The sequence below is a fragment of the Chelmon rostratus genome, chromosome 12, assembly GCF_017976325.1.
Source record: "Chelmon rostratus isolate fCheRos1 chromosome 12, fCheRos1.pri, whole genome shotgun sequence".
Classification (NCBI taxonomy): Eukaryota; Metazoa; Chordata; class Actinopteri; order Chaetodontiformes; family Chaetodontidae; genus Chelmon; species Chelmon rostratus.
Genome location: NC_055669.1, coordinates 19,440,491 through 19,468,306, shown reverse-complemented (window position 1 = coordinate 19,468,306; position 27,816 = coordinate 19,440,491). Strand labels below are relative to the sequence as shown.

The window sequence follows — 27,816 nt, the reverse complement described above, 5'->3', positions numbered from 1 at the left end:
ATATTAATTCATTCCAACCCTGAACAGTAACTTTGGTTGAAAGTTAACTTCCTTATCACCATGGCCGGAATGCATCTGGATTGAAACTAGCATGCTACTGTGTCAGGTTTGTCAATAATTGGTTGCATTCCAAGCATACCGATAATTCCCATCCTGCATGAATGCATCACACTTTATGAAAAATGTGCCAAAAAGTGACGTTTTTGGGTTTTTCTGTCAGGCAGACCTTGTATACATATACTGTGCATGCCTAATTTTGTAATTTTGTAAACACCCCAAGATAGTTTGGAATTCAACAAAGTGTAGAGTTGAGTTTCAAAATATCCACAGTGACCTTGAAGAAACACGGATTTTGGGGATCATCAGGCACCACAAACAAGTCAGGGAGGGAATCTTAAACATAGAAGTTCAACAGTTTGGGAAATACACTTTTTTTGCTTCCTTGCCCCGAGCTCGCTGAGAAAATCAACACCACTCTCACAGCCCTGAAATATACGGCTACAGCCAGAGGATGCTTAGCGTAGCTTAGCACAAACACTGGAAGAAGGGGGAGACAGCTAGCCAGATAGAATCAAAGGTCTGGTTAACCTTTCACACCACTTTTTTACCTTTGGAGAGGGCCAGGCTAGCTGTTTCCAGTCTTTATGCAAGCTAAGCTAACTAGCTGCAGGCTCCAGCCTCATATATTTAAGGGGGATGGCATGAAGGTGGTATCAATCATCACATCTAACTCCCAAACTACTCCTTTAAGGAAAAAATCAGTGCACTAATCATGGTATCAGCTTGATTGAATCCATAATGTATCTGACTGAGAAGGTTTTTGTGATTATGCAGGTGATTGTGACAGCAATCGACTGCATTTTATAGCTTTTATTACCCTCTCATCCGTAATCACAGTTCATGAAATAAAAACAATCATGCACATCATCGCTGTAGTTAAGCACACAAACGAATTAGGTAAATATTTTTCCACCTGAGATGAATCTGACAATATTTCAAAACCACAGATTAATCTCAAATCTCTTTTGTAAGCAGAGACCTTCTCATGACTCAAAACGACAACTTACAGAAAGCTGCGCTAATCACATCCTGCAATGCCACGTCAGTTTTCTTCTTGAATGTGTTTGGAAAAAGATTCTTCAAATGTAGGTGCCTAAAATTTCTCCTCCCTTTTCTTTTGCAGGAGAAGTGCCATCAGTACTGGCCAGCGGAGCGTTCAGCCAGGTACCAGTACTTTGTGGTGGATCCAATGGCTGAGTACAACATGCCCCAGTACATCCTCAGAGAGTTCAAAGTCACAGATGCCAGGGTATGCTGGATTCGCTCTGTGTGTTTGCCCTTCTGTGTGTTCTTGAAGGTGTATGTGTGTGTGTGTGTGTGTGTGTATATATATCTTGGTGGGGTGTGAGAGGGGGTGAGGATTGATTGGCATTTTACACAAATACAACCATCCAACCCAAATCCATCTTAATTTTAGGTTTTCATACAAATGCTGACAGTCGCACTAAGTGTTAAGAATTATACCGACTGTGATTTCAAGGTAGAGATGATCAGAACGCATCCCGTGTTATTTCTCCTGACAGGTTGACATCAAGTGAATGCACCATCAAACATGTTTACCCGGATTTAGTAGCAGTGTGCTTGCTCTATGGATTGTCTGTGTGTGTGTGTGTGTGTGTGTGTGTTTCGAGATCACTGTGAAAATACATGAAAAGCATAGCCTCCAATCCCTGAGGGCCAGTTTTTCAACTCCCTGTGATGCAGTAGTTTCAATGGGCTATAAATATACTTTACTGTCATCAGAAGGCCCACAGCACAGCAACACTCTAATCCCACATCGACTCCTTCTTTCACATGTACAGTATGTGCATTGAAGGAGACGTAGATTGGAAGTAAATTCTTATCATGCACCAAAAAAAAGCATTTGATTGACACATGCTGACACCACTGTGCTGTCAAATGTGTGACTCCATGTTGCAGTTAAGTGATAGTCAGTCCTCATCCTCGAGTGCCAAATCCTGACTGGTTTCCTCTCCAACCAGGTCGTCAACATTATTCATATTGCATCCCAGGTGTAAATTAGATGATGAGGGTTACACTACTCATGGACCTCGACTGAGAAGCTGTGCTATTGTGTTTGTTTGTTGAGTGCGTTTCAAAGCGAGGGCCACAAAGAGAGAGATGTGTGAAGCGCAAACTGAGAGGGTTGTGTGCTCATAGAGATGAATTAAACATCTGTTTGTCAGTCTTTCAACTCATCAATGCCTCTTAAACCTACTTAAACTCCTTATTTGCTGCCCCTCAGGACGGCCAGTCCAGAACAATCCGCCAGTTCCAGTTCACTGACTGGCCCGAGCAAGGAGTGCCAAAAACTGGAGAAGGCTTCATTGATTTCATCGGACAAGTGCACAAAACCAAGGAGCAGTTCGGACAGGATGGACCAATCACTGTACACTGCAGGTAAGGAGGAAAAGTGGCTCCGATAAATCGTGAAATTAAGACAAATCTGCAGGCATAAAGGAAAACTGCTGCTTCAGAGCTTTGTACCTGTTTGCAAGTGTTACTGGCTGAATGTAGCAGAGTCATCTCTGCATTTTCAAATGGTTTGTAATCTGTGTGAAAAATCACATTTAAATCCAGTTCCAAAATGTTCTAGTTTCTGCAACTTGCACTCAGTTGCCAGTTTATTAGGTACACCTGACTGAAAATAATTTCTTAGGTCTGCCTAAGTCCTGCCGTCATGAAGGTTTTAATTTTGATTTTGTGTTGAAACTCCTTAAAAGAGGCATTTATTCAGCTTTATGGTAATTCAGGAGGCTTTAGTTTGTGGTGCTGGTGCTCGTGTATAATGTATACAGCGCATTATGAGAACAAAAGAAACAAAAATAGGCATTATAATTCATGTCACATGCGCACAGGTCAGACACTTTTTCATAAAGGCGCAGTCTGGTCAGGCTTCCTTATTCAGAGCGGCTGAAATGAGTTGCCAAGTACAATGAGCTTTAATTCCTGAATTTTGAACAGTAAAGAGTTTATGAGCCTTAGACTGGAGATGTAATAAAACTCTTCTATGTGTGTGTGTGTGTGTGTTCTCCTCAGTGCCGGGGTGGGCAGGACCGGAGTCTTCATCACCCTCAGCATCGTGCTGGAGAGGATGAGGTACGAAGGAGTGGTCGACCTCTTCCAGACAGTGAAGACGCTTCGCACCCAGCGGCCTGCCATGGTGCAGACCGAGGTAAGAACAGAGTGCTGACGGGCATATTGTTCATGCTCAGTATCCCACAGTGACAGGAAGGTGTTCCAAAGTCAATACTGTATATTTGAACAAAGATTTGATCTTATCTAAATGTCCTTTTTTGTCTTACTGACAAATTCTTCTTTAATAGAGACTTTAGAGGTGCTTTAGAAATCTCATAGTAACCTGAGCAGGTGCTCTCACAGAGGTCCAGTGTCCATATTCCTCAAATTAAGAATTAATAAGCACATAATACATCAAACAAGCAAAGCATCTTAAAAACATACTGAAGAAGTCACAGTGTGAATTTAAATGAGTACGAAAACACTTAAAGATGAAAAAAGTCAGATTAGCGTGACACAGAAAGCTGTCGTTTCATTAGTGCCTCTAGTGCAAACACTCCTAATTGCTCCAGCTATATTTGTTTATCTGTGAGGATCCCCATTAGCTGTACCCTAAAACACAGCCAGCTATAGCTTTAGAGAAGAGTCACTTTATTACTTTGGTTTACTTTAGCAATCTGTGAAGCACACGACACTCTCTACATCCTAAAACAGCTAAAAAACCCTCCAACAGGACAAAGAATGTGAGAAGGGATCCCTCTTCAGGACAGATGTGCAGTAGATGTCAGGTGTAGAAACCAGACCGGAGCAGCAGAATTATAGGTCCGATCTGTGATATATATGTCCCACACGTGCATGCAGACAGTCTGACGGAGCTTTCTGCTTCTCCTCCCTCCCTCCAGGACCAGTACCAGTTGTGCTACAGGGCAGCATTGGAGTACCTGGGGAGCTTTGACCACTATGCAACATAACCACTCCCGCCGAGCAGCCTCCCTGGTCAGACCTCTCAGGAGTGTGCCAAGTGTCCCATCTCAGCCACCATCCACTCTCTTGACCCCCTAAAACCCGACCCCCCTCCCCGCAGCTACCGGGGGGGAGGAGAAAGGGACGCGCTTGCAGACCCGGCGACGGGTTGAACCAATCACAGAGATCCATGCCGACTTATCCAACCACATGAGATTTTGCTTTAAAAATAATAACAGGAACATTACGATGACTATGACAAATATGACAACTCTTGTACAGAAGCGACAGCGCAGACCGGCAGCTCGCCTCTCTGCTCCGTCGAAGCCAAACCTCCCTGATTGTCAAAGGCTACTGGTAGCACTAAGAGAGCGTTCTCTCTGTTTTTCTGTTAATTTTATTGTCAATATTATGATTCATCATGTCAAATGTTATTGTTTAGCATATTTGTTGTTTTGAATAATCATTTTAACATCAGACATTTCTTCTGTCTTAAACTGCCCGGCCTGGGGCGCGCATTATTTTCATAATCGGTACTTTTTTATTTTATATTTTTATTTTAGGGTACTTTAGCACAAGGGACATGTATTTTTAACACGTTCCTAGATACTAATACAGGAGGACCACTGTTCTCTGAGCTGCTGTCAGATTTCTTTTATCACATGACATTATTGTTTTATTCATATTATGCGTCGTAAACATTGTTTTTGGTCTTACTCAGTTCAATAAGTAAAAAAAAAAATGCCTTTTCACTTGCTGTTTTCGATTAAAAAAAAAATCAACTTCGAGAAAACTGATTTCAGAGCACACACTTGCTAAAGTTTGTCCTTCTGTAAACATGGTAGCTAGATATAAAACATAAAGTGAATGAGCTAAGAAGAGACTAAATCAGCGGTGTACAGAAATGGAAAGCACATGATTTCTATGGTTTTTTGTGTTTCCTTTTGTTTTTCATCAGAAGCCTATGGCATTGAGGCCTTCATGCTCCACAGCGGAGAACTTACCTGAGGAAAACAGACTTTTATACCCAAAGGGTAGTTGACAGAAAATAAACTCCCTGATCTCTGAATATTGTTGCTCTTCAAGTCCCTCCCATCTCCTCACTGCCCACTAGCCTGGTCGGTTCGCTGGAGCTGAACCACACGAGGCCGAAAGGAGCGGAAGTGGTTCGAGGAGTAGAGCCATGAACGCTGGCACCTGTACAGAATCAACCATTCCTACCAGAGGGAGAGAGACTCAGCCCTTTGGACTGAAACCTGATATTATTTTATACAGAAATAGAACTATAAATATATATATATATATAATTATGATTGATTATATATATGTACAATTACACATAGATATATACACAGCTTCAAAGGTATATTGTTAAAAAGGATTCATTCTGCTGATCTACCAACCCTAGAGACTGCAGAGAGCCTGCAGTCCTAGAGTGTGTATTAATGGAAACACCGTCGTATCTACTGTACTACCAATGTAATTTCGACAGCTGGTTGTCTGACTGAGGAAAAACAGCACAACCCCCCACCCCACCCATCAAAATGGAGGACTCCTCACTCAGCGCGGGCCATCGCATCACTCAAGCACACGTCTTCTCCCACACAGGCCGCAGGAGGGGAGCGTCTGATCCGAGAGGCCTGAAGGCTGCGGCGGCGGCGGCGGCGGTGGTGGGAGGGAGGGGGGACTTGAAAAGGCTGGCGAAAAACTAAAATGTTCATTTTTACCTTGTGAATGCTTAGTGCTGTAGGGGTTCGATCTGTTGTACACACAGTCTGTTTTCTATTTGTTGATAAAGAACTGGAATTTAAAAAGAAACTGTTGATGAAAAAGAAAAAACATTGATGTTAATAAAGTTAAATAATTGGGTTTTTGTACAAATCCCGGCTTGTGACGCTTCGTTTCTTGATCCTGTTGTTGTGAACTGCTTCATTTTTACCTGTTGAATCTTTTTCTCTTCGTCTTCATGGTCGCCAGGAAACTTTATCTCCCCTCGCCAGAGATGTTGCCCGTTGTTCTGCCCAGGAACACTTCCTGATGTATGACCAAAATAGTTTTAGTTGGGTATCATGTGTCCTTTGTTTCAAGGCATTTCTAATGATTGTTCCAACAATGCACCTTAATGTTCAAAGTGCACACTTGTTATTTACCAAATACAAGATTATTTGTGCCAAAATCTTAACTCATGGTTAATTTTTCACCATCTTCTCAAACAGCAGATGGAGTTTATCTTATTATTCATGAAGGTCTTTCCACCTGAGATTTGTCCTGTAATTCTGTTTTTTGCTTGTGCTCTTTTGACTGGTTTGAGGTGGGCGGGGGCTCTGTTGGAGAAAGACGATGTTGCATACTTTTGTAGACCAATCAGAATGTAGAAGTTAAAGAATCAAAATCTAACTAGTTTTGGGGTTGTTATGTTGCCATGGAGACACTGTCAATCAAATCGCACCCACACAGTTGATGCCTCTGGATTCTTAGTGTGCCATTTATCCACCAAACAGTAGCATCCAAGTCATGTACACCACTTTCTGCTAGCAATCCCACAATGCAATGTCCTCCTATTATGTGGATGGGAAAACTGCAGTCATGTAACACTTCACCTGACAGCGAGGACGCACTCACGGCAGTGTTAAATACTGTTGTAGCGTTTATTATATAGTGATGAAGTGAATGAGGAGTGTTTAAGGGCGCTTCATCTCGTGATAGTTGTTGGATCAAATCAGATCAAACTACACCCACGGCGCTCTGATGAAGCAGATGTGTTGATAATTACAGATGGTTTCAGCTCTTTTTAACGTGCCTGCTTATTTTATAACATGCATTTCATCTTACAGAGATGAGAAGTTTTCAGGTGCTTTGATTTTTTTTTTCCAGCCTTTTTTCTTTCATAGCACTCACTGCAGTTTACTCAGCAGCAGCCCACACAGCCCGTTAAATCACTGCCTCTGCATGTCACACAACAGTAAAAAAAGAAAAAGAAAAAACAAAGAAGTGGGGATGCTGTGTCTGTGGAAAAGCCCGCGAAGGTTTGGGTTAGTGTGTTTATCCCGTGTGCAATGATTGGAACATATGGAAAGAAACAAACATGTAAATGATTTGTTGTGTCTTTCAGCATGTGGGAATGATTCACGCAGTAGCAGAAACTGAAGTATTTTTAAGACAAAAGCTCACACACAGGATGTAAAGCTGGATTCAAAGGCTGATGATTGCTGCTGTTTTACACTGAAGTCCTGCTTCGTATCGTGTGTTTGGGATTCAGCGATATCATGACTGATGCTGCAGAAAGTCACACCTTTAATGATGTTGCTGTTTTGTGTTAGGATGATGACACTGAAACACAGCCGTCATCTCCGTTGTGCAGAATGGGCCTTAGTTTTAGCCGTGATGATATTCTGTTTATGACAGCTAATAGTTTGTTCACCTTCCTTTATAAACCTTTGTATGATGAGTGGCAGAGGTGGTTCTGCTTGTAGCATTTTACAAATTGTTGTTTTGGATCCCACAGAACCAGCTGACAGAATTGTGGTTGTATGAACTGTATCCAGGTGCATGTTTTTCTCCAGTCAGTAGTATTAACTTGATGCAGCTGCTGCTTTTCCTACATACCTGCCTTACTAAGAAAGAGCCCAAACAACACCTGTTACCACCATCCACAGGAGATACAATGAGTTATCCAGCTGGGTAAGAACACTTGAAAACATATGATTGGCTAATCTGCATTGCAGAAAACCATGATGCTGAGTCATGTGTTCTTGTAGAGATCCACAATCTGCCCAAGATGATGGAGACCGTGAGGGTGAGTTGCTCTGCTTGAAGATTAAAACACAGTTGGAGGATTTGTTCTCCGACAGCCACCTGGCAAAGAACTGCTTCCTGCTGAAACATGTGCAGAAGAACAAGCAGGGCTACGTCAGTCTCAAGCTCCTCACTTGTTTGAAACAGGTAAGAAAAGAGCAAGATTTCATGTGCTTTCTGTGGTGTTTACATTCCATCAGTCTGAACAGAAACAACCCAGTAAAGTGCAAACACAGCTGAAGTTGCCACTGTTTGTCACAGATAAAGGTCTTGACCACAAACTGGTGCACGACTCTAGCAGCAGCAGAGAACTCAGACGTCCTGGAGGTGAATGCCAAATGCACCAAAGTGAGGCGGAGAGAGCCGCTTCCCAAATGGCTGCTGTGTTCCCCCACCACCAAGCTCCTCCTCGCCTGGAACATTTCTGTGGAGGAAACCGCAGGAGGCCCGGAGCACCTTTCACTCTCTGAGGGGATCCTCCAGAAGTTCAGCGCTCACGGCAGCATCGCCTCAGTCTGGATCCTGCATCCTGGCGAAGAGCTTCCCAAGGAGCTGCAGTGCTACGCCAAGCGTCACAAAAAGCTTGGCCGGCTTCTGTGCGCAGTGGTGAAGTTTGACCATTTGGAGGCAGTTCGTGAGGCCTACATTGCCCTGAAAGCAGAGGAGCAGAAGTCTAATGGTGAGGGAATGCATGTGGAACCTTTGGGCTTCCAGTCAGTGCACCCCATCGCCAAGAAGGAACCAACAGAGGAAAACAAGCAGGACCCTCCTGAAAGATCCCAGGAAAATCCACATGAAACCTCAGGGGATTCAGCCCAGGCGGAACCCTCTTCACCGGTTAAAGTTTCTGACGAGACTCCAGACCCACCTCATCCCGGAGAGTCCTCGGAAAACCCCAACCAAAGAACCTCTGAGCAGATCATCGCCAGCTGTTCCAGCCACTTCCTCTCTGGTTTGAATCAGAGGTACATTAGGATGAGCAGGTGCTCTGGAAACTGTGATAAAGGTAATTTTCAGAGCCCCTGGGTGCTCAGGCGCAAATTAGCAGCCAGCGCATTAAACCCCAAGGTGGCAGGGCACCTGAACGCTCTCCGCTGGGTGCAAAGAGTGCTGCGTCAGCCCTTCGGCCCTGACGGCACCAAGGGCTTTCACAGCAGAGGGAGGCCGCTGCAGGGATCAACTCTCCCTTGCGTGGAGTAATAGCACCTGTGCTGGATGACATTGGCAAATTTGTCAGGCAACAGCACACTATAAAGATTTAAAAGCTGATGAAGATAATAAAATAGAGATTTTTTGCATTAAATAAGAAAATGTATGGAAGTTTTGGTTTCTGTTTATTCTGGGTTGCATGTAGTTGTAAACCACTGACAGATGGGGGCAGCATTTAGCTGTGTTCACAACTGTGTTATTTTAAACACTGACTTTGTCCCACTTGTCAAGCTGTTGTTGCGTAGGAAGTAAATACACTGCAATGCATGTAAATGGACATGTGAATTGTTACTCAAACCGAGGTGTTAAGGTGCTGAAGTAAAAGTCTCACAATCCTCACTGGCCCTTCTCGAAACCCCAGTGGCCCCTGCACCGCCGGGGCGTCAGCGCCTCTGGTCACAACTGCAAATTGCAGTGTATATTTGTTCTTGGGGCAGGATGAATTTACCTTGTTACTACTTTCTCTCTAGCAAGAGGTGCTGTCTTTCAACATGAAGAGAAAGCCCTCATTGTCTCGCTGCATCTTTTTCACCAATGCCTGTTTAGATTTTGGTTCTCTAAAAAGTAGTTTCCACTCGCTGCGATGACATTTGGCTGAAGGCTACTTGTCCAATCATCAAACCACATCTTGTGCAAGAGGAGCATAGTAGCAGTGTTGCGCCTTGCTTCCAGAGCCTTTCTAATGACACCTCCACTGGAATGGTGTGTTTATAGTGTTACTGATTGAGGGCTTCCTTAAAATCTTGCCCAAAGCTAAACAAAATGTGTTTCTTCACTCATCCACGCCCAGTGGAAAAGATTCAATCCGAAGTCTACAGGATTCTATCATATTGAAATTGGAAACATTGCTTTGTTGTTTTTTTTCTCTTGTATATACTGGATGTCAGACTGTCTTCGTGACTAATGTAATCTGAGCTGTTGAGTGAGACTTTGCAGTATATACAGATCAAGTGTGTCACTCTTATTGTCTCTGACTTGATTTAGCAATTAACAGCTGTTGGGCTTTTATTGCAGCGGGGGCTTGTCTGTGAAAACTTTACACATCTGTGAACAATATGTACGGAGCTGAAATGTTCCTGCCTCATGTCAGGAAATGTTTTTGTGCTGATTGTTCCTTTTCAAGGGCAGAAAAGCACGATACCCCTCGCTAACCGGGAGTCATTATGTATTTACACAGGCTTCTCGGGCCAGTAATTGAGGTGCATGTCAAACAAGTTAGTTGTACTAATTCTCATGTTTTTTTTTTATTTTTTTCGGAGAGGATCCGGGTTGATTTTGCACATTGCACCTGCTTACTATCACCAAAATATTCGGAGCGTGAAGAAGAGCACCAGTCCTCTCTTGATTTGTGGCGCGGTTGTCCTCCGGGTCAGTGCTGAAGGGTTGAAGCTGAAGTGAAATGGAGAGTTTGTGTTGGACCCACTCTGGATTTCACATGAAAGCTACACTTTAGGTCACTGAGACAACAACCTCAAAACATCCATCAATACACATTTTTGGTATGAGACAAAGCCTGAGTAAAGATTCCTTTGGTTTCCCCCTTTTTCTCGCAGTCATCACTGAGGAAGTTGCAAGTCCTTGAAAGTTAGCGCTTGGCCACGTCTCCGCCTCGCTGGTGGAACTTTGCAAAGCGTGATTTGTGTATAATTTGGCCCGAGGCTACGGGAATGACTCATGGCGTTAGAATGAGATATTTGTTAGCAAATAATTTGCTTCCTGTTGTTGCCCCGACTTTATTGCTCGGAGATGGCTGCCTTCTTTCGACATCCTTAGCGACGGACCATTAATTCTGCTCAGATCGGGATGTAGATTTATGTGACTGGTTTATGCTCGCGAACAACACCTGTAAGACTTCGCGTCTCTCTCTTCTCTCTCCCTCCATGCATCGCTTCACTCGTCTCCGAGCTGGTTGGCCTTTGTTTATACGCGACCGACCCCACACACCTGACGCATTTCCTCCGTGGATGGGGTATTTATTTAGATTGCAGTCTGGAGTGCCTGATACCTTCCAAAAGCACAACCATCTGCTCCTCATTTGCTGCTCAAAGCTCAACGGCTAAAAAACTGGTTTGTATTGGAGGAGACGTGAACGTGGGATTCTCAACAACAACAGCCCCGCTTTTATCTCCAGCCAACTGTAGATTGAATCATCATGGAATACCTCTGCTGTGATAATTCTATTTAACTGGGGTTAGTGTTGTCTTAGCACCCTTTAAACCAATTGTGAACCTTCTTAATTCCCCCTAAAAGATTGAAAGACACTTGCTTCTCCAGACCCCTCTGACTGCACTGATCTGCCCAATTGAGGCTATTACCACTCACCCACTTAAGATGGTAGACTCTCTTGCGGCAGAAGGTAAATGTAAGCCCTTGCTCAGGCCAAAGCATCCTTTAGTGCTCCTGGAGCTAGAGCCAGGGAGATTATCATGTCAGGAGTAATCCGACTCGGCCCACAAGCACAACTATGGAGGAGGAGGAGCAACAGTTGAGGGGGGAGGCAGGCAGAGGCATCAGAGAAGCACTCTGCTCCGCTTACGGTAACCACGCTCTCCCTCCTCACCCTAACCCATCTTCTCAACCCGCAGAGTTCCCCTCCTCGGAGCTAAAGAGAAGACCTGCTGCTGGAGAGAGGGTAAGGAGGTGTCGATTAGCTTTCCAACAGTGCTGCTGCATGGAGATAAAATGATTAAGTGGAAAGTGATTCACAACAGATGGAATAAAAGTTAAGGTATCTGTAAGATCTGTTTATTAAGTGACACCACACCTCTTTTTTGCTCTGTTTCTCTGTTGCAGGTTCAGGTTTGTGCAAAAAAGCGGGACCAGACGAATGCACGGAGAAGCATGATGACAGAAGTTTTCGTGAAGTGAGCCAGAAACCAACTCTCCTCTTCTTGGATGGATCGACCTGAGTGCCATGAAGTGCACACATACATTCAGAGGAATGTTGATCTTGATCTTTGCAACATAAAACATAGTTCTGTGGAAGTGCAAAATATGATAAACGGATAAAACAGTCTGGACCTGAATCAAGTCAGGACACCTCTCCTACTTGCAGGGAGTTGTGATGATTTTCAAGGGAACAAGCAGGAGTCCTGCCCTCGCTTCTCGCCTTTGATGATGATGGACTTACCCAGCCAGCACTTGCCTGTGGAGGTCAGCTGAAGACGACGCCACGCAGCTAAGTCTGGATTAGCCGGCCGAACGGTAAGGACACAGCATCTTCTTTTGTTAGTTTAAGCCGGCGGCTTATGGGGAAGGCGTTAGGTGCCGCTGACAGGGATGCCTCACCAAGTGCTTGAGTGGCAGAAAACACACGTTGGATTATCTGTATCAACAAGCGGCCCTTGCTGGAAGCGCATGTCAGTAGTGCACGGAGGCCTGTCACGAAATGTTTGCAGAGCGGTTACCATTGATTACAAGGGCCATGCCACTGTGTGGGACCAGAAGAAGAATTATTATATTCCTGCAGAATTTCAGCCGCCTCTCACCATGCAGACAAGTTTATTTGGTCAGGGAGGAATAGTTTCTTTTCCTGTCACGTAGCCAATAGGGTGGTTTGCTTCATTGTCATGCATAATTGCTCTCCAAACTTTCCCAAACAATTGGAGCCCTGCTTTTAGTTTTTTTTTTTTTTAACAAAAAAGTGCTTTCAGATCATAATTTTTCTCTTTGTTCAGCATTTTAGAGATGTATTTCTTGCAGAGCTGCACCTTTAATCATTTAGATCAGAAGCAGAGTTAAAATAGGTAAAAACTGCCATCTAAAAATATAATGGAGCAAACTTGATGATGCTCACTATGGGCATTTTCCTGAAGTGATGATCCCCTCTCACTAAGCCCATATCATATGAGAGATTATGCTGCATCTAGCAGAGCCCAGAGAGGCCGGGTAGAGGTTAAGCCTGAAGTCAATTGAGCTGTTCAACTTTCATAACCTGCCAAAGCTGGTCATAACTGCAGGAAACTGAAGGGGAGGCTGAGCGGATGCACCTCTCCTCATCGTCTCATCAGCATATTTCTTCTCTCAGATCCTTGCTCAAATATACACTGTGCATGCAAATAATTAATAGTCGTTTGTAGAGTGCACAGGCTTATAGAGACGTAAAATGTCATATCTGAGATGTTTGTGCGTGCTTGTGCTTGCTGGCGTGGGTCATATTTGAAAGTGGTATTCAGCGTGTGCCAGATGGCCGTCAGCCTTTTGTAACAGCAACATCAACATGTTTAACATGGGTTTAGAGGCTACGCTGTTGTGTTAAAAGAGGATCTGGCATGGACAGATTAGCAGCCCAGACTCTTCTTTATAAAGTAGCGGAGACAACATCAATCTTCCTTGCAGCTCACTCAAAAATGATGAGGCAAGGTGGCGTTGGCCTGCCAAGCCTCATGTAACCTCTTTGTCTGTTCCCAAGGCTATTTAAATGCATGTCAGAACTAAACGCTGCCAGTAATAGAAAGGGGCAGACGAATTGGGACAGGTGTCAACTGTGCATCTCTAAGTGTATCTTCCCCCCACACCTCATTAACGCCACCCTGACAGCAACAGGTTTGAGCTGTGAAGATTTCGTCCTCGCCTGTTAGGTCACTGGATTAATCTGTATAAATCTGCAAGATGTGGGGCTTCCAAAATCCAACCTTTTTTACCACTCACCTACATCCAGGGGGTCAAAGGCATGCAGGAGTCGCATTTATACAGCGAGCATAAAAATTACCCGCACATGTTTTCCCCTTTCGGTGTTTCTTCTCAATAACAAACGGCAGCTTTCCCACTAACGAGGAACAGGCTTGTTTTAATTATCCTATGGTTACTGAGTGACAGAGCGCGAGCCAACAGAAGCGGTTGCCCAGCAAAATTACAGCACAGTCTAACCTAAGCCTTTTTCAGTTGCATTAGAACCAAGGCTGGATTTAGAACAGCCAATCCTGGCTCAGAACATCCACTTTATTTTACAGCCTTTTTGGCCTACCCCGGTGCCAACACTACCGATCTGACAAACTGAGCATGTCACTTTTCTTCTTCATTACTCTGACTGAAAGCAGGACAGGTTTTAGAGGAGGGGGAAGAAGAAGGGCCTGCTGGTGCTTTCTCTGTTGGCCCTGCATGCCGGCCTAACCCCTGAGTTAGAGGTGTCTGATGGATTAACGCAGACGCACACACACATACAGCAAAGGCCCGGGCTCCGCCACCAACACTGCAGCCAGGTGTTAACCCACGTGACTGCAGATAAAGCCGGCAGGCATTAGTGCTAATCCCGCCCTGATCTTTGGAATATGTCCCTATTACCTCCCCAAGCACTCTCTAGCTGTCCCCAGGCCTCCTGATGCTCACTTAAGAGGGAAAAGACAAGACAATGCCTCACTGGGACTCCCTAAAGCACGTTGTTTCCTTGCAACAACACAGTAGGTGCCTTTCCCGCTGTTTGTTATGCTCCTCTGTTATCTTTACAGTGCAGGTATTTGCGGGGTGTGTTCAGCGTAGCGCAGAGGCAGCAGTCACATGGGTGGAGCCGAGCTGGAAACACACAGCGTGGTTGTAGCGCTCCGCAGTTGGAGGCCTCAGGTTGTGCCGAGGCAGATACACAATGGTTAGACCTGTGGACGTGTCTCGATATCAAGAAGCTGCAGTATTATGTAAGATGGATTATCTAGTGTTATGCGATGGCGCTGCTGGGAGCGTGTGCGCGCCCTGGAAGGGAAGTGAGCGTCTGGACAACGATGGAAGGTTAGGCTTTACCTCGATTTCTACATGAGCCGGCGTCATATCATATGATTCGGGAAAAGCGAAACCACGCAATTGCTGCATTTGTGTGTGTGAGTCACAGGGAGGGAGAGTGAGTGACACACTACAGGCTGTATTCAGGGAATGTATAGGAGTGAATTCTACAGAGTGGTGAGGCATAAAAGTTGCTGTCTGCTTTTCTCTTCTTTTCCAGCACAAAGAAGCCTCTTCATTCATTCATTCATTCATTCCTTTCTATGATCTTCTCCCGCTGCAATCATGTCACACTGGTCAAGATCCAAGCAAGCTGACAAGAAGGCATCCCCTGTCTGCCGGCTTCATTCAGAAGTGTTAACCACAGACGCCCCTTATCCCCATTTTGACAGATCTCTAGTTCATCTTCCACGGGCTGTGGTATTCTGTTGAGTGTCTCCTTCTGGCGAGGGAGGGAGGGGAGGACGCGAGTGCCATGCTGCTGTAATTACATTACCGCCAGCTTAGCAGCGCCATGGCCACTGACCCAATTATTCCTCGAAAACATCAATTTTATTGTGCCTTTTGAAATAATGCGATCTTTGAGTCACAACAAGAGCTCGGTTGAGGGTTGGGCATCGCTCCAGTGTACGATGCATGCGTCGGAGAGTGCATAATGTCTCAGGAATGGCTTTGACATACAGACTGAGGAATTCTTGGCTTCGCAATCCACTCTCATGGTTCGCCTCAAACACGTTAATGATCCTCTGGGAGTGTTTTCACTCTGCTGGTAGCTCTTCAGGTGACACATGGCTGACAGCAAACATCAGGTGTGCTCTTTCTTTACATACCTCAGATTCACTCCCGCTACAAACACAAAATCCTAATGAGAGCTCTCATGCGTGCAGAGTTCGTCTGTTCTCGTCGTGAATAGGTGGTTTTCTGCGTTTGTTCTGGGCCTCTCGCGTCCGTCTGGCCTTATCTCGGAGCGTGCATGGGCACATCAGCGCCGGTGCTTTGGGCCAGACGTGCTGCGTCTGTGTGGGAGCTGTTTTAGTTGTCTTAGTGACTCATCTGCACTTTTATGTCTCAGTTTGAGGATGGCTTTTCCTTCTGCTGCAGAGTCCCCTGGGGTTCAGCTATATCCTCTGCGTTGTTGCTCTTCTCTGTTTGCTGGAAAACAGCAGCGTTCGTCCTTTCAGGAAGTGGACCGCTCATTCATGTCTTTCCGTTGCTCTCCTAAGAAAACACTGGTGCCTCTTCCTCCATCAATATCTGTTTATTTATGTCCGTGACAGCGGGGGCCAGTGGTAGATATTAAATATCTGTTCTGATTAATCATCCGTGACCATCCGAACAAGCTGCTGAATGCTCCTTGGCACTTTTATTGGCGGCAATCGACTGCAGATGGGACTAATGTGTTTCTGAGTGGAGCAATTATGACAATCACGGTGTCTTCAAGGACATGAGATCAATATTTGACGGCCAGGCTTCATCCAGTGTCTGCGACTGAGACTCGTCTGTTTTTTCCGAGTTAATTGTTTTATTAAGATGAGCCACGGAGCGAACAGGCCGCAGGCGCTGATGTATCGCGGCTGTGTGAAACGGCTAACTCCGAGGCTGAGTAATCATCCTGGCCTGACCTATTAATAGTGTAAGAAAACAATGATCTCATCCTTCGCCATACATCATAACAAACTGGCTCTTTTTAAATTGTAAATGCATCATATTAAGAGAAGGGGCATGTGACGGCTCCGGTGTTAGGAGTTGGTGTTGAACCAGCAGAAACAAAATGAGGCTTTCCACGAGGCGCCTATCTATCACGCGTGGTGATTAAAGAGTGAAAAGCGGTGGAAGTCAGACGTATAGCCGGGCATCGAGTCTGCAGCGGCTGCAGCTCCTCATTTCATTTGCTGTGTCAAATGAGGTTGCTGGCTGAAATGTTTGACTTTCACATAAATACCATTCTACCCCTTCATTGTGCAGAGGCTGCTTTCCACGTCAAACCCATATGGAATTATGAGTGATGATTCAAGCTGTGACTGATAGGACTGGTTATACCTGTTTACACGCTGTTTATCCCACTGCAGCTCATGCATGCAGCTTCTTTGTATTTTCTCCTCTGCTGTGTCCTGAACAGACTCAGTGGAGTTCTGTCTGAATTTGCCTATAAGATCTTTTTTCCTTTTACCTACAATAAGTGAATTTCCACCAGAACCCACATGGTCCTACTATTTTTCATGAGCTTTTTGCATTTAATGGGACCTGCAGGAGCAAAAAAACACGTTGAAAGTGCAAACTTCCACAAGTCATTTATATCAGATTTTTGTTTCCCTGCAAAACTAGACAAAGACATGTGTCATTCTGTCCTATTGTGAACACTACAGCAGCCCGTATATGTACTCTACAGAATCCAGTCTGGCAAAGCACTTTGTAAGGCCAGTCTGGATTTGTTGTTAGTCACTGTCAGTGTACCATTTCCAGCTCTGGGGAAATGTTTTGCTCGCTTGTGACATGATATGAAAAATACAAAGAAGCAAGCTTGTAAAACTTCTCAAATACCTGCAGCATGACAATAAGGAAAAAGAAAACATGAGGTTTTGTGGCTGCTGTGGTGCAGTGTCTATTGAAAGGGAGGGGCGGTGTAAGATAAAGGGATGTAGAGACGCACGTTCACTGAGGCCTCATCGCATATAGCATTGCTGCAGATAGGTGTGGTTTAGAGATTCCTGTGAATGAAGAAATGCACTTGAAACAGCGTGTTTCAGGAACATTTCTTTCTGCAAAGAAACATGTTTTTTCACTCAGACACGAAGAAAAGAAACTCCTATCCTCATCCACATCAGGTATTTTTGATGTTACACAAACTTTTGAGAAGATTCAAAGGGCGAAGGGTTGCAAAAAAATCCAACCTGCCTTCAGTTCAAATAAGAAATCACAATTGTTATGTTATGTTTTTTCCTCTTCAGGCAGCAGTGATTAAACACACACGGCATTCTCAGGTGTCAGCGAGTGATGTCAAGCTCGCGGATCATGAACCCACTTAAAGTGAAAATGAGCTGACAGCAGAATCAGAGAAAGTAAACTGACGGTAAAATAAAAGCCCTGTTGAGAGAAGCGGATTCATGGGAGAGTCAAAGCAACACGATGGCGCTGAGAATAACAGTTTTCACATTGTTCTCTGCGCTTTCATGTGACAAGTCGACAAGGTGGTTTGCGTGTTTGAAGGCGTGACTGTTTGAACATGTCTGACGTTTGTCCGTTTCTCTCCGACAGAGTTTCAATGCTCCTCCACGTTCTAAGATGAAGTTATGGAAAGGTGCTACTTTTGCCTTCATGCTCTGTGGCGCAGCCCTGTCCATCCTCCTCGTTAGAAACATGGCCTCTATCGGACAGTTCAAACCCAGGATGAAATATCCGTACGCATCCTCGTCAAGACGGTCTTCGTCATCAGAATCGATATCCAAGGCCTCGCCGCCATCCCCCTCGTCGTCGTCGGCAGAAGCGACGGCGCTGTCGAGGCAGATCGGTGGCCTTCAACGGAGAACCCGCTCAGCGGACGACATGAACTCCCTCCTCTCAGAATGTAAGATAAACTGTTATTGTCTTCCCTCCTGGTCTGGTCTCAGATAAGCTGTCGTGTGAAAGGTGCCGGGGTTCACGCGGAACACTCGGTACCTGCCTCTGTTGTTTACAGAGCAGGTTTTTATGTCTCACAATAATCTGCAGTCAATTAGCACCTCATAGCTCACTGGCCCTCCATAGAACCGTTATAACCTTCAGGAGAGGATGATACGCCCACTTTCCTGTGGTTCCACATGGCCTCACTGAGAGGCATCCGTCAGCTTAAGTGGCCTTCAGGGAATTCTAACACGGCCTGTGATGCAGACAGCGATAAGACTAGTTTGTAGCTGTCGTGGTGTCTGATAAAAAGTTCTGGTCTTCTGTTTGTGCATGACTTTCATCATCCTGCCAACTTCAGACTGCTATCTGTGTGAAGCATCTGTCCTGTTTCCCGTCTGATTATTATCTGATTACAAAACTACACAAAACTCAGATAATCCCTCTGCCAGCTGTCCGCAGATGTTGATCTATCTCCTCTCTGTCAGTTTCCATGATGTTCCAGAGCTTCACGGAGGGCGAGCTTCAGCATGTGGTCGGGACCTTGCTCGACAGGAAGCGGAGGAAGAGCCGGCGCCTGGGCGAGAAGCAGGCCCGAAGGACTAAAAGAGCCCGGAGGCCCAAGCCCTGCTCCCTGAGGGAGCTGGAGCTGACCGTGAGCGAACTGGGTCTCGGCTACGACAGCGACGAGACGGTGCTGCTGCGCTACTGCAGCGGCAAATGCTCGGCCCACCGGCACAACTACGACATCACCATGAAGCACATGATGCAGACGGGCTTCAAGAAGAGGGGCCGCAAGGACAAGGTCAGCAACGGGCCCTGCTGCCGGCCGACCGCGTTCGAAAAGGACTTCTCGTTCCTGGACAACAACAGTCGCTATCACACGGTACAGAACGTGTCGGCGAAGAACTGCGGGTGTGTATGACCCCGAGAGATGGACTCATCACCTCTTGCTGCTGCTCTCAGCCTCTGTTGGAACAGCTGAACGTGGATGCTGTTAAAGACAAACTGTGGAATATTTTTCCGGCTGCTCCACGGCGACCTTTTCCTGACAGGCAGACTTGATTTTTTTTTTTTTTTTTTTGTCTTGCGTCTGTCCACCCACGTCGTAACCGAATCACATGGACAGCGAGCGCTGCGTTTGTGTGGATTCCATGTAAAGAGACACAGAAAATGACTGTTCATACCAAAAAGTTTTTAATATCTTTTCTATCTGTGTAGTAACACTGTAAACCGTGGTGTAACGAACGATGTAGCAGCATTATGTTTGTGATGTTACATTCGAGTAGTAGTACAAACCATAGATGCAATGGTGGACTAGATAATTGCTGTTACTACACTTCAAATCATGGACTTCACTAACTCCAGTTCACATGATGATAATGGTGACAGTACATCACCTTTCAGGCAAAAAAGTGCTTAAAATCAATTCCAAAGCCATAAATAAAATAGAAATATAAATCTAGGTAATGCACCAATGTTTACTTTAAGCCCTGTGCAGGATAGTTTGAACCATTGACCTAAACTGACGTCTGGTGATGAGCTGTCTCCAGAGAGTATTCTGACTTTAAAGGTGTGTTGAGCTGTTTGTGACCTGTTTCCCTGCTTGTATGCACTTCTGTTACTAATTGCAGTGTTATTACACAGGTAAAAGAACATGTTATTGATATGAATTTGATATAGCTCCAGGTTTGATACCCACCTTTAATTCTTGTGTTTTGTATGTTGATGTGTAGATTAACGACGAGGACCCCTCTCAAAACACATAAATACTCTCTCACTTTAGTAACTGAACCACGTGAAAATTGATCCCACCTGCTCTCCATAGAATAACTCATCACACACACACAAATCATCATTTTAAACCTTTTTTTATATATACTTTTCTGCAAATAACCTAAAATTGCAATTACCCATAATCATCTGGAATTATTTTCCACAAAGAATTGCCAAAACACACGAAGTCAATTCAGCGTGCATGATGAATTCATTAACTTTGATTCGTAAACGTCTCAAATTCCAGGTGAGATAACCTCATCAGTGTGGGCTCTGGATGTAATTTGTGGACGTTTACGCTCAGAGGTTTTAGCTAATCTGAGGTGTGTGAGAGAGAAATGCTTTTATTTTTTCTCTCGCCGACAGAAAACTAACAATGAAGTAGAGTCGGGATGTGGAAATGTGTTTGCACCCGCCCATAAAACCCTGCAACTTTCTATGATCCAAAGCAGCGCAGCCTTTTATTGGCCCATCAAATGCCTCCTTGTTGTATTGCCTGGTAGAGTTTTAGGGGAATATAAGCTGTTGAAATGAGTTATGAAGCATGTTTCTCACCTTCGACAATCTTTATTTGGTTTGAACCCATAGCAACTTTTTGCCTGAAGTACAATAAATTGTGTTTTGTTTTGTTTTTTTTTTGTCCTGAGGAGGTGCAGTGTGGGCCGTGGATGCGGTGCATCTTTTATTGTAGTTTATATTGTATTTATTTGGGAAGTAAATTATGGTTTTTGCATATTTATTTAGATTACCACACAGAAACGGGACAGCTTATTATCATTAAGCAACTGTGCCAAAAAATGTTTTATCAAACATTCTATAAAGTCTGCTGAATAAACATAATTTCAGAGGTATGGATGTTCATCATTTGTCCCCAGCTATGAATCTTTGGGTGTCAAATACTTTGTACTCAGATCGAATTTAAAATACATTAATAAAGTAATAAAACGCTCATAATGAAAGATGCTGTTAATAATGAAACAAATTGCTGGTAGACGGGGATCCCTGTGGGGAAAGTTGATGATCAGAAGGCACTGAGCAAACCATATGGCATATGATCCTCTTAACAAGTATTGCCTGTGAAGACGAAGCCTGATAGAGCTCCTCTGTGCCATGTAGCCCCGCTGTTGTCCGAAACCGATTAAAAACACATCAGTGAGCCACACTGTTGGGTGACATGATCCTTCATTATGACGAGAACTGCATGGGAACTGTAGTTTATTTTCAGTGGGTCCCACAGCGTCCTGCTGCCAGAAAAGACTCACCAGAGCCCACGTGTATTAATCCGCAGCTGAAAATAGTCCCAGACGAATGCACTATTTGTGCCTGTTTGAGACACCTCTGCTACAAACAACAGAGCCAAGTTGTTTTTGGAAATTACTGAAACTCTATATATTTGGGCTGAGTGTCATACACAGGACAGTCAGAGAGTCATTGGTGTGTCGAGGATAAGAAAACTATCAAATAACGACAACCTTGTCCTGTTAGTGAAATGAGATGTTTGGGAGCTATTAAAAGATGACCTTCAGGGAAAGTTTTTTTTTTTTTAAATGCATCTCTAAATGCATCTTTTTTGGAACAGAACATTGTGTATCAAAAAAGTAAACTTTCCAAAGGTGAACATAAACAACCTTGTTTCTAGCTTGACCACCATGCAGCGTTGAGTTTAGCTGAGAGGCTTCATGAGATATAGAACGGTCTCAGTCCCTTCGGGAGCTTTAAGTTCACTGCAATTTCTGCAGAAAAACTCCCAGCTTACGGGGTAGTTTCATCCAAATTCAAACCAATAAGAAGAAGAAGAGGAAGAGGAAGAAGGATAAACAGTGGTTTTGTTAATTCACAAACCTGTTGTGAGCTCTTTTCATATGTTTCCTTTCCTTATTCAGTCTGATATCTTGACGGCTGCATTGAGCTCATCCATATTTTTCACAATTTTTGCATGAATTTCCATTTTTCAGGCTCCGGCACAGGAAGAGGACGACCCTGTTCTTAGTCACGCCTGCAGAGCTGTGATTGGCTCAGACTAATGTAAGTAAGTGAAAAAAATTAAAGATGTCGGCAGCAGAGGGTCGTGAATCAACACCAAAAAACAAAAGCTCTGTTAAGATGAATCATTTAGTGACACTGAACATCATGTAGACACATATACGTTGCAGAAAATGCAAGTTTCTCCACTCGCGCTCAGATTTGCAGAGCAGACGCTAACACACCTTGCATGTTGACAATATGGCATAACTTCTGACTTCTTTCCAATGAAGAACTCTCTATAGACCTTTTTAGCGCCAGACATTTTGGCATGTCATGGCAGGCAAAGCACAGGTGTAATTGATATCATAAATTGTAGCTGCATTCCTTTCACATATCTGACCTGGGGCCCTCGTATAGTTCATATTAACTCTCTCACCCTGTTTACATCTGGCGTTAACATGCGTCTTGTGTGAGCCGATCACGAGTGGACAGCCGAGGCACGTCGTCGTTCACACCTGTGTCTGTCATGCCTCTCCGTGGTCTCCAAGGTGACCTCTTGTGTTCAGATTTTGTTACTGGTCGAAGGACCCCATGCACGCTATTATTATTTCACAAGCGCTAACAGCTAGCTAGGAAAACAACATTTTGTTCAAGAGCTAATATACATGTATGGGTTTATTGGCAGGACAATGCAAATGAGTGCAGGGCAAGACAAACCAACCTCCAACCACATACATCAATGCGCCTCTCCTTTTATTCAAGTATTGGCCTGCAATGATGAGGTACGTTCCTGATGCACTAGCGTTGCACTGCAAAAGATATGTGGTCACACCCGTCCCAGATCTCCTCGACAAATGGTCTGAGAGCTCGGATCGCAGTGTGTCCTGGTGGTGGTTTACGCTTGTGCTCAGCTCTGTCCGCTCGCGATCAGATCACCCAAGGCGCATGTTAACGCCGGGTGTAAACAGAGTCTGTCACACAGCTTCCTGGGACACCTAAATGAAGCGAAGCCCTCATTAATTCAGGCCTGTTGTTGCTATTACAACTGAAATGCACTCTCAGATATCACTAACCGGGAGGAAGCGGAGGAGGCTGGTGTATAACAGCGTGTGAGTGTCTGAGCAGGAATTTGGGCTTCAAATTGGAGTCAGAACATTAAACACACTGAAGTCAGAGGGTTTCACATGATGGCAGCGATATATATACAATGCATACAGTATTGTTTTGGAAATAAGCTTTTCATGCGGAGGCAATTCAAGAACAATATTTGTTTGAGGCGTATATACAGATGCCAGCTCTGACATGCAGTCAATATGACATACAGTATATACTGAGTGTCTGCTGAATAGTAATGGCTGTACAGTGCTGTATTTTGGATGAAGGGTTCACTTTGGATGTTAGTGAGTAATCTTAAATTTAATATCGCACCACCATATTTCATCTCCTGAGCATGAGTTATATTAAGCAGGGAAAGCTCTCCCTGAGTTGTACTTGCATGGAGCCTTAGTGCTTGCTATCCCCGGGAGACATAAATCCCAGAAAAGGCAACACAACATGCACAACTTCCCCAGTGAGGGAGCACCTCCTCTCGGAGTTTCTACCACGACTGCAGGCGTTTGGAGGTAGCACAGCAGTCAGCCTGTTGCCTGAGTTGAAAGTCGACCAGAGGCAGGTCACGCAGAATGATGCGGCTGACGGATGGTTCAGGGTAACACTTGTATTTTTGTGAGTGAAAAATACTACTTTTCCCTTTGGGTTTTATTTGGCCAAGTGGAGCGCATGTTTTAGTTTGACTGTGACTTACTGTATTTACTACAGCTGTGGGGGAGAAATGACTTCAGCGGTTTGTATTTTGAGCAATTTCATATTTTAAAGCCAACTACAGGAGCAATAGAGAGGTACACGACTCCCTCACATCAAAGGCACATCACCGTCAGACATTTGGATGCAATGAAGTTCGAATATATGAAGAATGTGCCCAACAGTGGCAACTTTCGCTTGAGTTACTACAGCAAAGAGAAAAATCTGGAGAGCCTTCCCCAGCATGTTCTATTTACACAGTAACTCGATGTAGTTTGCTGATATTTTTTTGTACTTTTGCGCTCCAAATATGCTTAAAATGTTTACAACAGCAATGAAAGTGGAACCACTTTACCCCTGCTATAAACAGATATTTCCGTTACTTGCCACTGCACTAAATGGCCTTCAAGCAAAACGTTTACACACCCACAGCAGAGAGCAACAGGACCTGCAGGAAAAAAAAGGGAAAAGTTTAATGAAAGCAACACTGGTGGGAGAATCAAACTGCATAATAACACATGGCATCCATTTGACCACAATGTATGATTAATCTGCAGGAATTTGGACTGTGGTTTGACATTTTCAAAGAAATAATCATCACAGCTATTTGTTTTTCCTGATGTTCTTTTCACAGGGTGATAATGGCAGGTTAGACCTCGGGCCAGCGGGGGTTAATGAACTCAAAATTGTAAGAACTCTTTGCCAACAAGGGACTTCAGCTGCACAGAGGAGATGCTCAGCGAGACAAAATTAATCCATTTCACCGATTGTCCTCTCCTTCTTGTGGTTTCTCTGCAGGCTTCTCGTGTAATCGACCGCTATCTTGTATCTTGTGCGTGTTGGTGTTGAGCTAAAATCAATGATTATTTGCGTTTGCAGGCTTAAGGACAAAACTCCTCCATATTCATGTCAAAATCGTAGCACGTCGGAGGATAATAGCGTCAGTGAATGCAAGACATCTGTTGTTGGTAACAGCTCTGACAAGATCTACAATAAACACGCCAAAGTTTTACAACCCCCTCCCATGTCCAGCTGCAGCATGTTGGTGAGTTCAGACATCTTGAGCAGGACGGAGGATGCAGCGGTGACTCTGGAGGACCCAAACAGCCTGAACAACTGCAGCGAGCAGGTGTTTCTCCTCTTCCTGAGCAACCCCGAACTCTCCGAAGATGAATTAATGCGATGCATTTTGGCCGCCTTTCTTTTTGTTTCTTTTTTTTTATAATGAAATGATTACATTAAGACATTGGGCGTTACACTTTTTAATTGCATTTTAAGATTTACATGGTGAGGTCGTGGGGATACGTCATTGTTTAACAGAGATAGATAGAAGATAGAAGTCAAAGAAGCGTACTACTTATTAATTCATAATTCATGTGCATTTTGCTATTCACATTCATAAATATTTAAAACCTTTAAACCTAAATAACCATTAATAATTCACTGAATTTATTCAAGCTAATAAATGAACAGGATGACGTTGTGTGTGTACAATAAATTGTGCATATTGTGTTTAGGAAAATAACTATTCAACTCACAATGAGTGACTCTGTGACTTGTAAAGAGTATTAAAACATAGTCTGGAGGAGAGTGAACTGCTCTCTTATCTGTGTGGCTACACCGTCCTGATTGGCTGGTTTGACTTTGGTGGGGGCGTGGCACCGGATGCGCAAAGGCTGCCCAATTTGGCAGCGTCATCTCTAAATAGATCTTGGACGGCAGCAAGAAGAATGACGGCCATTTGTGAGGCGGGCTGGCGTGAGTTCGGGTGAACAAAGGATCTTGTGTTTGCCGCTCCTGGTGTCGCACTCGGCCCCCCTCCTCGAGGTGAATGTGGCTGCAGAGATGCTGCCGATAGCGGCCTCCGTGGAGAGCTGTTTGGCCGTTTTGCAGATGGGTACACTGTTGAACAATCAGCATTAATGTTATTGATGGTAGGCAGAGATATCTATGTCAGGCCTTTGTCAGGAAGCTGACACAGTTATCTTTGCCTCGGGGTGCTCTTGGGTGCTACTTGCTGCGCTGCTGTTGTCGCTGATTGTTTTTTGCATTTAGGCCATCGGCTCCCATGTGGACTAGAGGATGATCCGCACCTTGAATCTGTGAGCTTTTCCCTTCTCTTTATATTACGGCTCAGCATTTTGATTTGAGTCAGGTCTTAAAAGGGCTGTGCGTGGCAGCATGTTTATTTCTCAGTGTTGGTGGGTGTGAGTGTCTGTGGGGGCTTTGGGGTGGGGCGATGTCTGGGAGTGGCAGGATTTGATGGAACAGGGGGATTAAAGGGTGAAGAGGGGCAAGGTGAAGGGCGTGAAGGCCGGAGGAAGTGCAGATCAATTTGCCTCAATTCACTGGCCCCTTCTCCGCCACACGCACGTTATTTGCGTTCAGAATTAGATTAAGCACACATTTGTCAGTTTATTTTAGAATTATCTTAGAAATTACGACTATTTCTGGACATGTGTGTTCAGATATCAAAGGCAAACCCACAATAGAGCATCAAGTGGATAACTTTAATGAAACAAGGCCACAAATAATGACAGCAAACCCACAAATCTCATCAATCTGCATTTTAGACTTTTTGATGCCAATAACAACAGAGTTAGATGGAAAATGGGAGAAAAAATAGAGAGAATTTCAGAGGAAGTGTTTTGCAGCTGGTGCAACTCATTTGAAAATGCACATCAGATTATTTAACTACATTCTAGGCCTTTCAAAATCTTAAATTTAGACAACGGAGAGCTCTAACGGAGAGGGCTCTGCACTCTTTCAAGTGGAGGTATAATGATTGTGATGATGAGGGTGCAGAACCGTCCTGTCTCCATATTTTAATGTTGGTGATTTTCCTAAAAGATAACACAACATCAAACATTTCAAGGGTTTTCCAGGATGTGCATACACCCTGTCGGTTCTGTGTGCACCCAGTGTTTAATCTCTCCCGGTGCTGTGTCATAAACAACACTAATTAGCTACAGCAAATCCCTGTGAGATTAAGAGTCTGTTTGATTGTACATTGTTTCAAAACAAATGCCCAAAATGCTGCATTCAGGAGCAGCAGCCAGCATGAATGAACTGAACTGGAGACAGAGAGAGGTTTAAAGGACAGGAGGAAGAAAGGAGAGCGGCTGAAATCATTTCCGTTTGAAAGCTCGATGCACTCATGCAAAGAATATCACTTTCATTTCACTGTCATAAATAACAAAATCAACATGCTTCTCTTTGGCTGCTATCACAGTTCACTTCTGGTCACATGGCAGCGCCCCCTTGTGGAAAATCAGAAGAATGTCAATTAAGAAACAAAAACATAAACATTTCAATCTAACTGGGGTTACCGTAGGTCATATTCTTATATGATAAGGTCTCTTAATAAAGACAGTACATTTCACTTGAAATTATACAACACTGAATAATGGAATATAAACTCACAAATAATAAGAGAAAAATAAAATCAACAGCATTTTTTGATTTCTACATCATCTATTTTGGATGCTTTTCCAGACTGACCGGGATTCGTGAAAGAATTCAATCCAGATTCTTCAGTTTTATTTTATTATAAAACAATTTAAAAAATATTTCGAAACAATTGAAAGTCCTGCCTTTGAGTGTCATATTATAATAGGTTATAATCTGGGTTATTCTTACTGATGCATTTACATGTAAATGTAATGTTAATGATGTAGCTGCATTCTGATCACACTGTGTATCACATTTTATAATCTCATTCTCTAAATTCATTTGTAAAGTAACTACTAACTATAGCTTTTCAGATATATGTGATGGAGGGAAAGCTATAATATTTGCCTTTTGAAATGTAAAAATTCTTAAACTGCACCACTGTGGCTTCATGTTGCATACATACTGCAAGAGTCACTAGATAAACACACATAAGTAAGGAGAGAAGGATAATAAGGACTCGCATTT

At 44.0% G+C, this 27,816-nt stretch overlaps 3 protein-coding genes across 7 annotated transcripts in view; all 3 read left to right on the top strand.

The window, feature by feature from the left end:
* LOC121614780 (receptor-type tyrosine-protein phosphatase F) overlaps positions 1-4,291 on the top strand; it is a 162,440-nt gene extending 158,149 nt beyond the window's left edge. For all 3 annotated transcript variants that reach the window (XM_041948846.1, XM_041948847.1, XM_041948845.1), the window contains 4 exons: positions 1,184-1,309; positions 2,306-2,460; positions 3,100-3,235; positions 3,981-4,291. In XM_041948846.1, coding sequence (XP_041804780.1) covers positions 1,184-1,309; positions 2,306-2,460; positions 3,100-3,235; positions 3,981-4,049 — 486 coding nt within the window. In that variant the 3' untranslated portion in view covers positions 4,050-4,291. The remainder of the gene's footprint in view (positions 1-1,183; positions 1,310-2,305; positions 2,461-3,099; positions 3,236-3,980) is intronic.
* A 3,414-nt stretch (positions 4,292-7,705) lies between these two features.
* On the top strand, positions 7,706-9,036 carry larp6b (La ribonucleoprotein 6, translational regulator b). Its single transcript, XM_041949012.1, has 3 exons — positions 7,706-7,722; positions 7,800-7,983; positions 8,098-9,036. Exons 1-3 carry the CDS (start codon positions 7,706-7,708, stop codon positions 9,034-9,036), a joined length of 1,140 nt encoding a protein of 379 aa, XP_041804946.1.
* A 2,540-nt stretch (positions 9,037-11,576) lies between these two features.
* On the top strand, positions 11,577-20,974 carry LOC121615200 (neurturin-like). Of its 3 annotated transcripts, XM_041949448.1 has the most exons (4): positions 11,577-11,677; positions 11,839-12,249; positions 18,013-18,322; positions 18,846-20,974. In XM_041949448.1, the coding sequence occupies exons 3-4, from the start codon at positions 18,040-18,042 to the stop codon at positions 19,280-19,282; spliced, it is 720 nt and encodes a 239-aa protein (XP_041805382.1). In that variant the 5' UTR covers positions 11,577-11,677; positions 11,839-12,249; positions 18,013-18,039; the 3' UTR covers positions 19,283-20,974. The 3 variants fall into 3 exon arrangements, with proteins under 3 accessions (XP_041805382.1, XP_041805385.1, XP_041805384.1); XM_041949451.1 differs by lacking the exons at positions 11,577-11,677; positions 11,839-12,249 and adding an exon at positions 14,363-14,444; XM_041949450.1 differs by lacking the exons at positions 11,577-11,677; positions 11,839-12,249 and adding an exon at positions 14,599-14,766.
* The last annotated feature ends 6,842 nt before the right edge of the window (positions 20,975-27,816 follow it).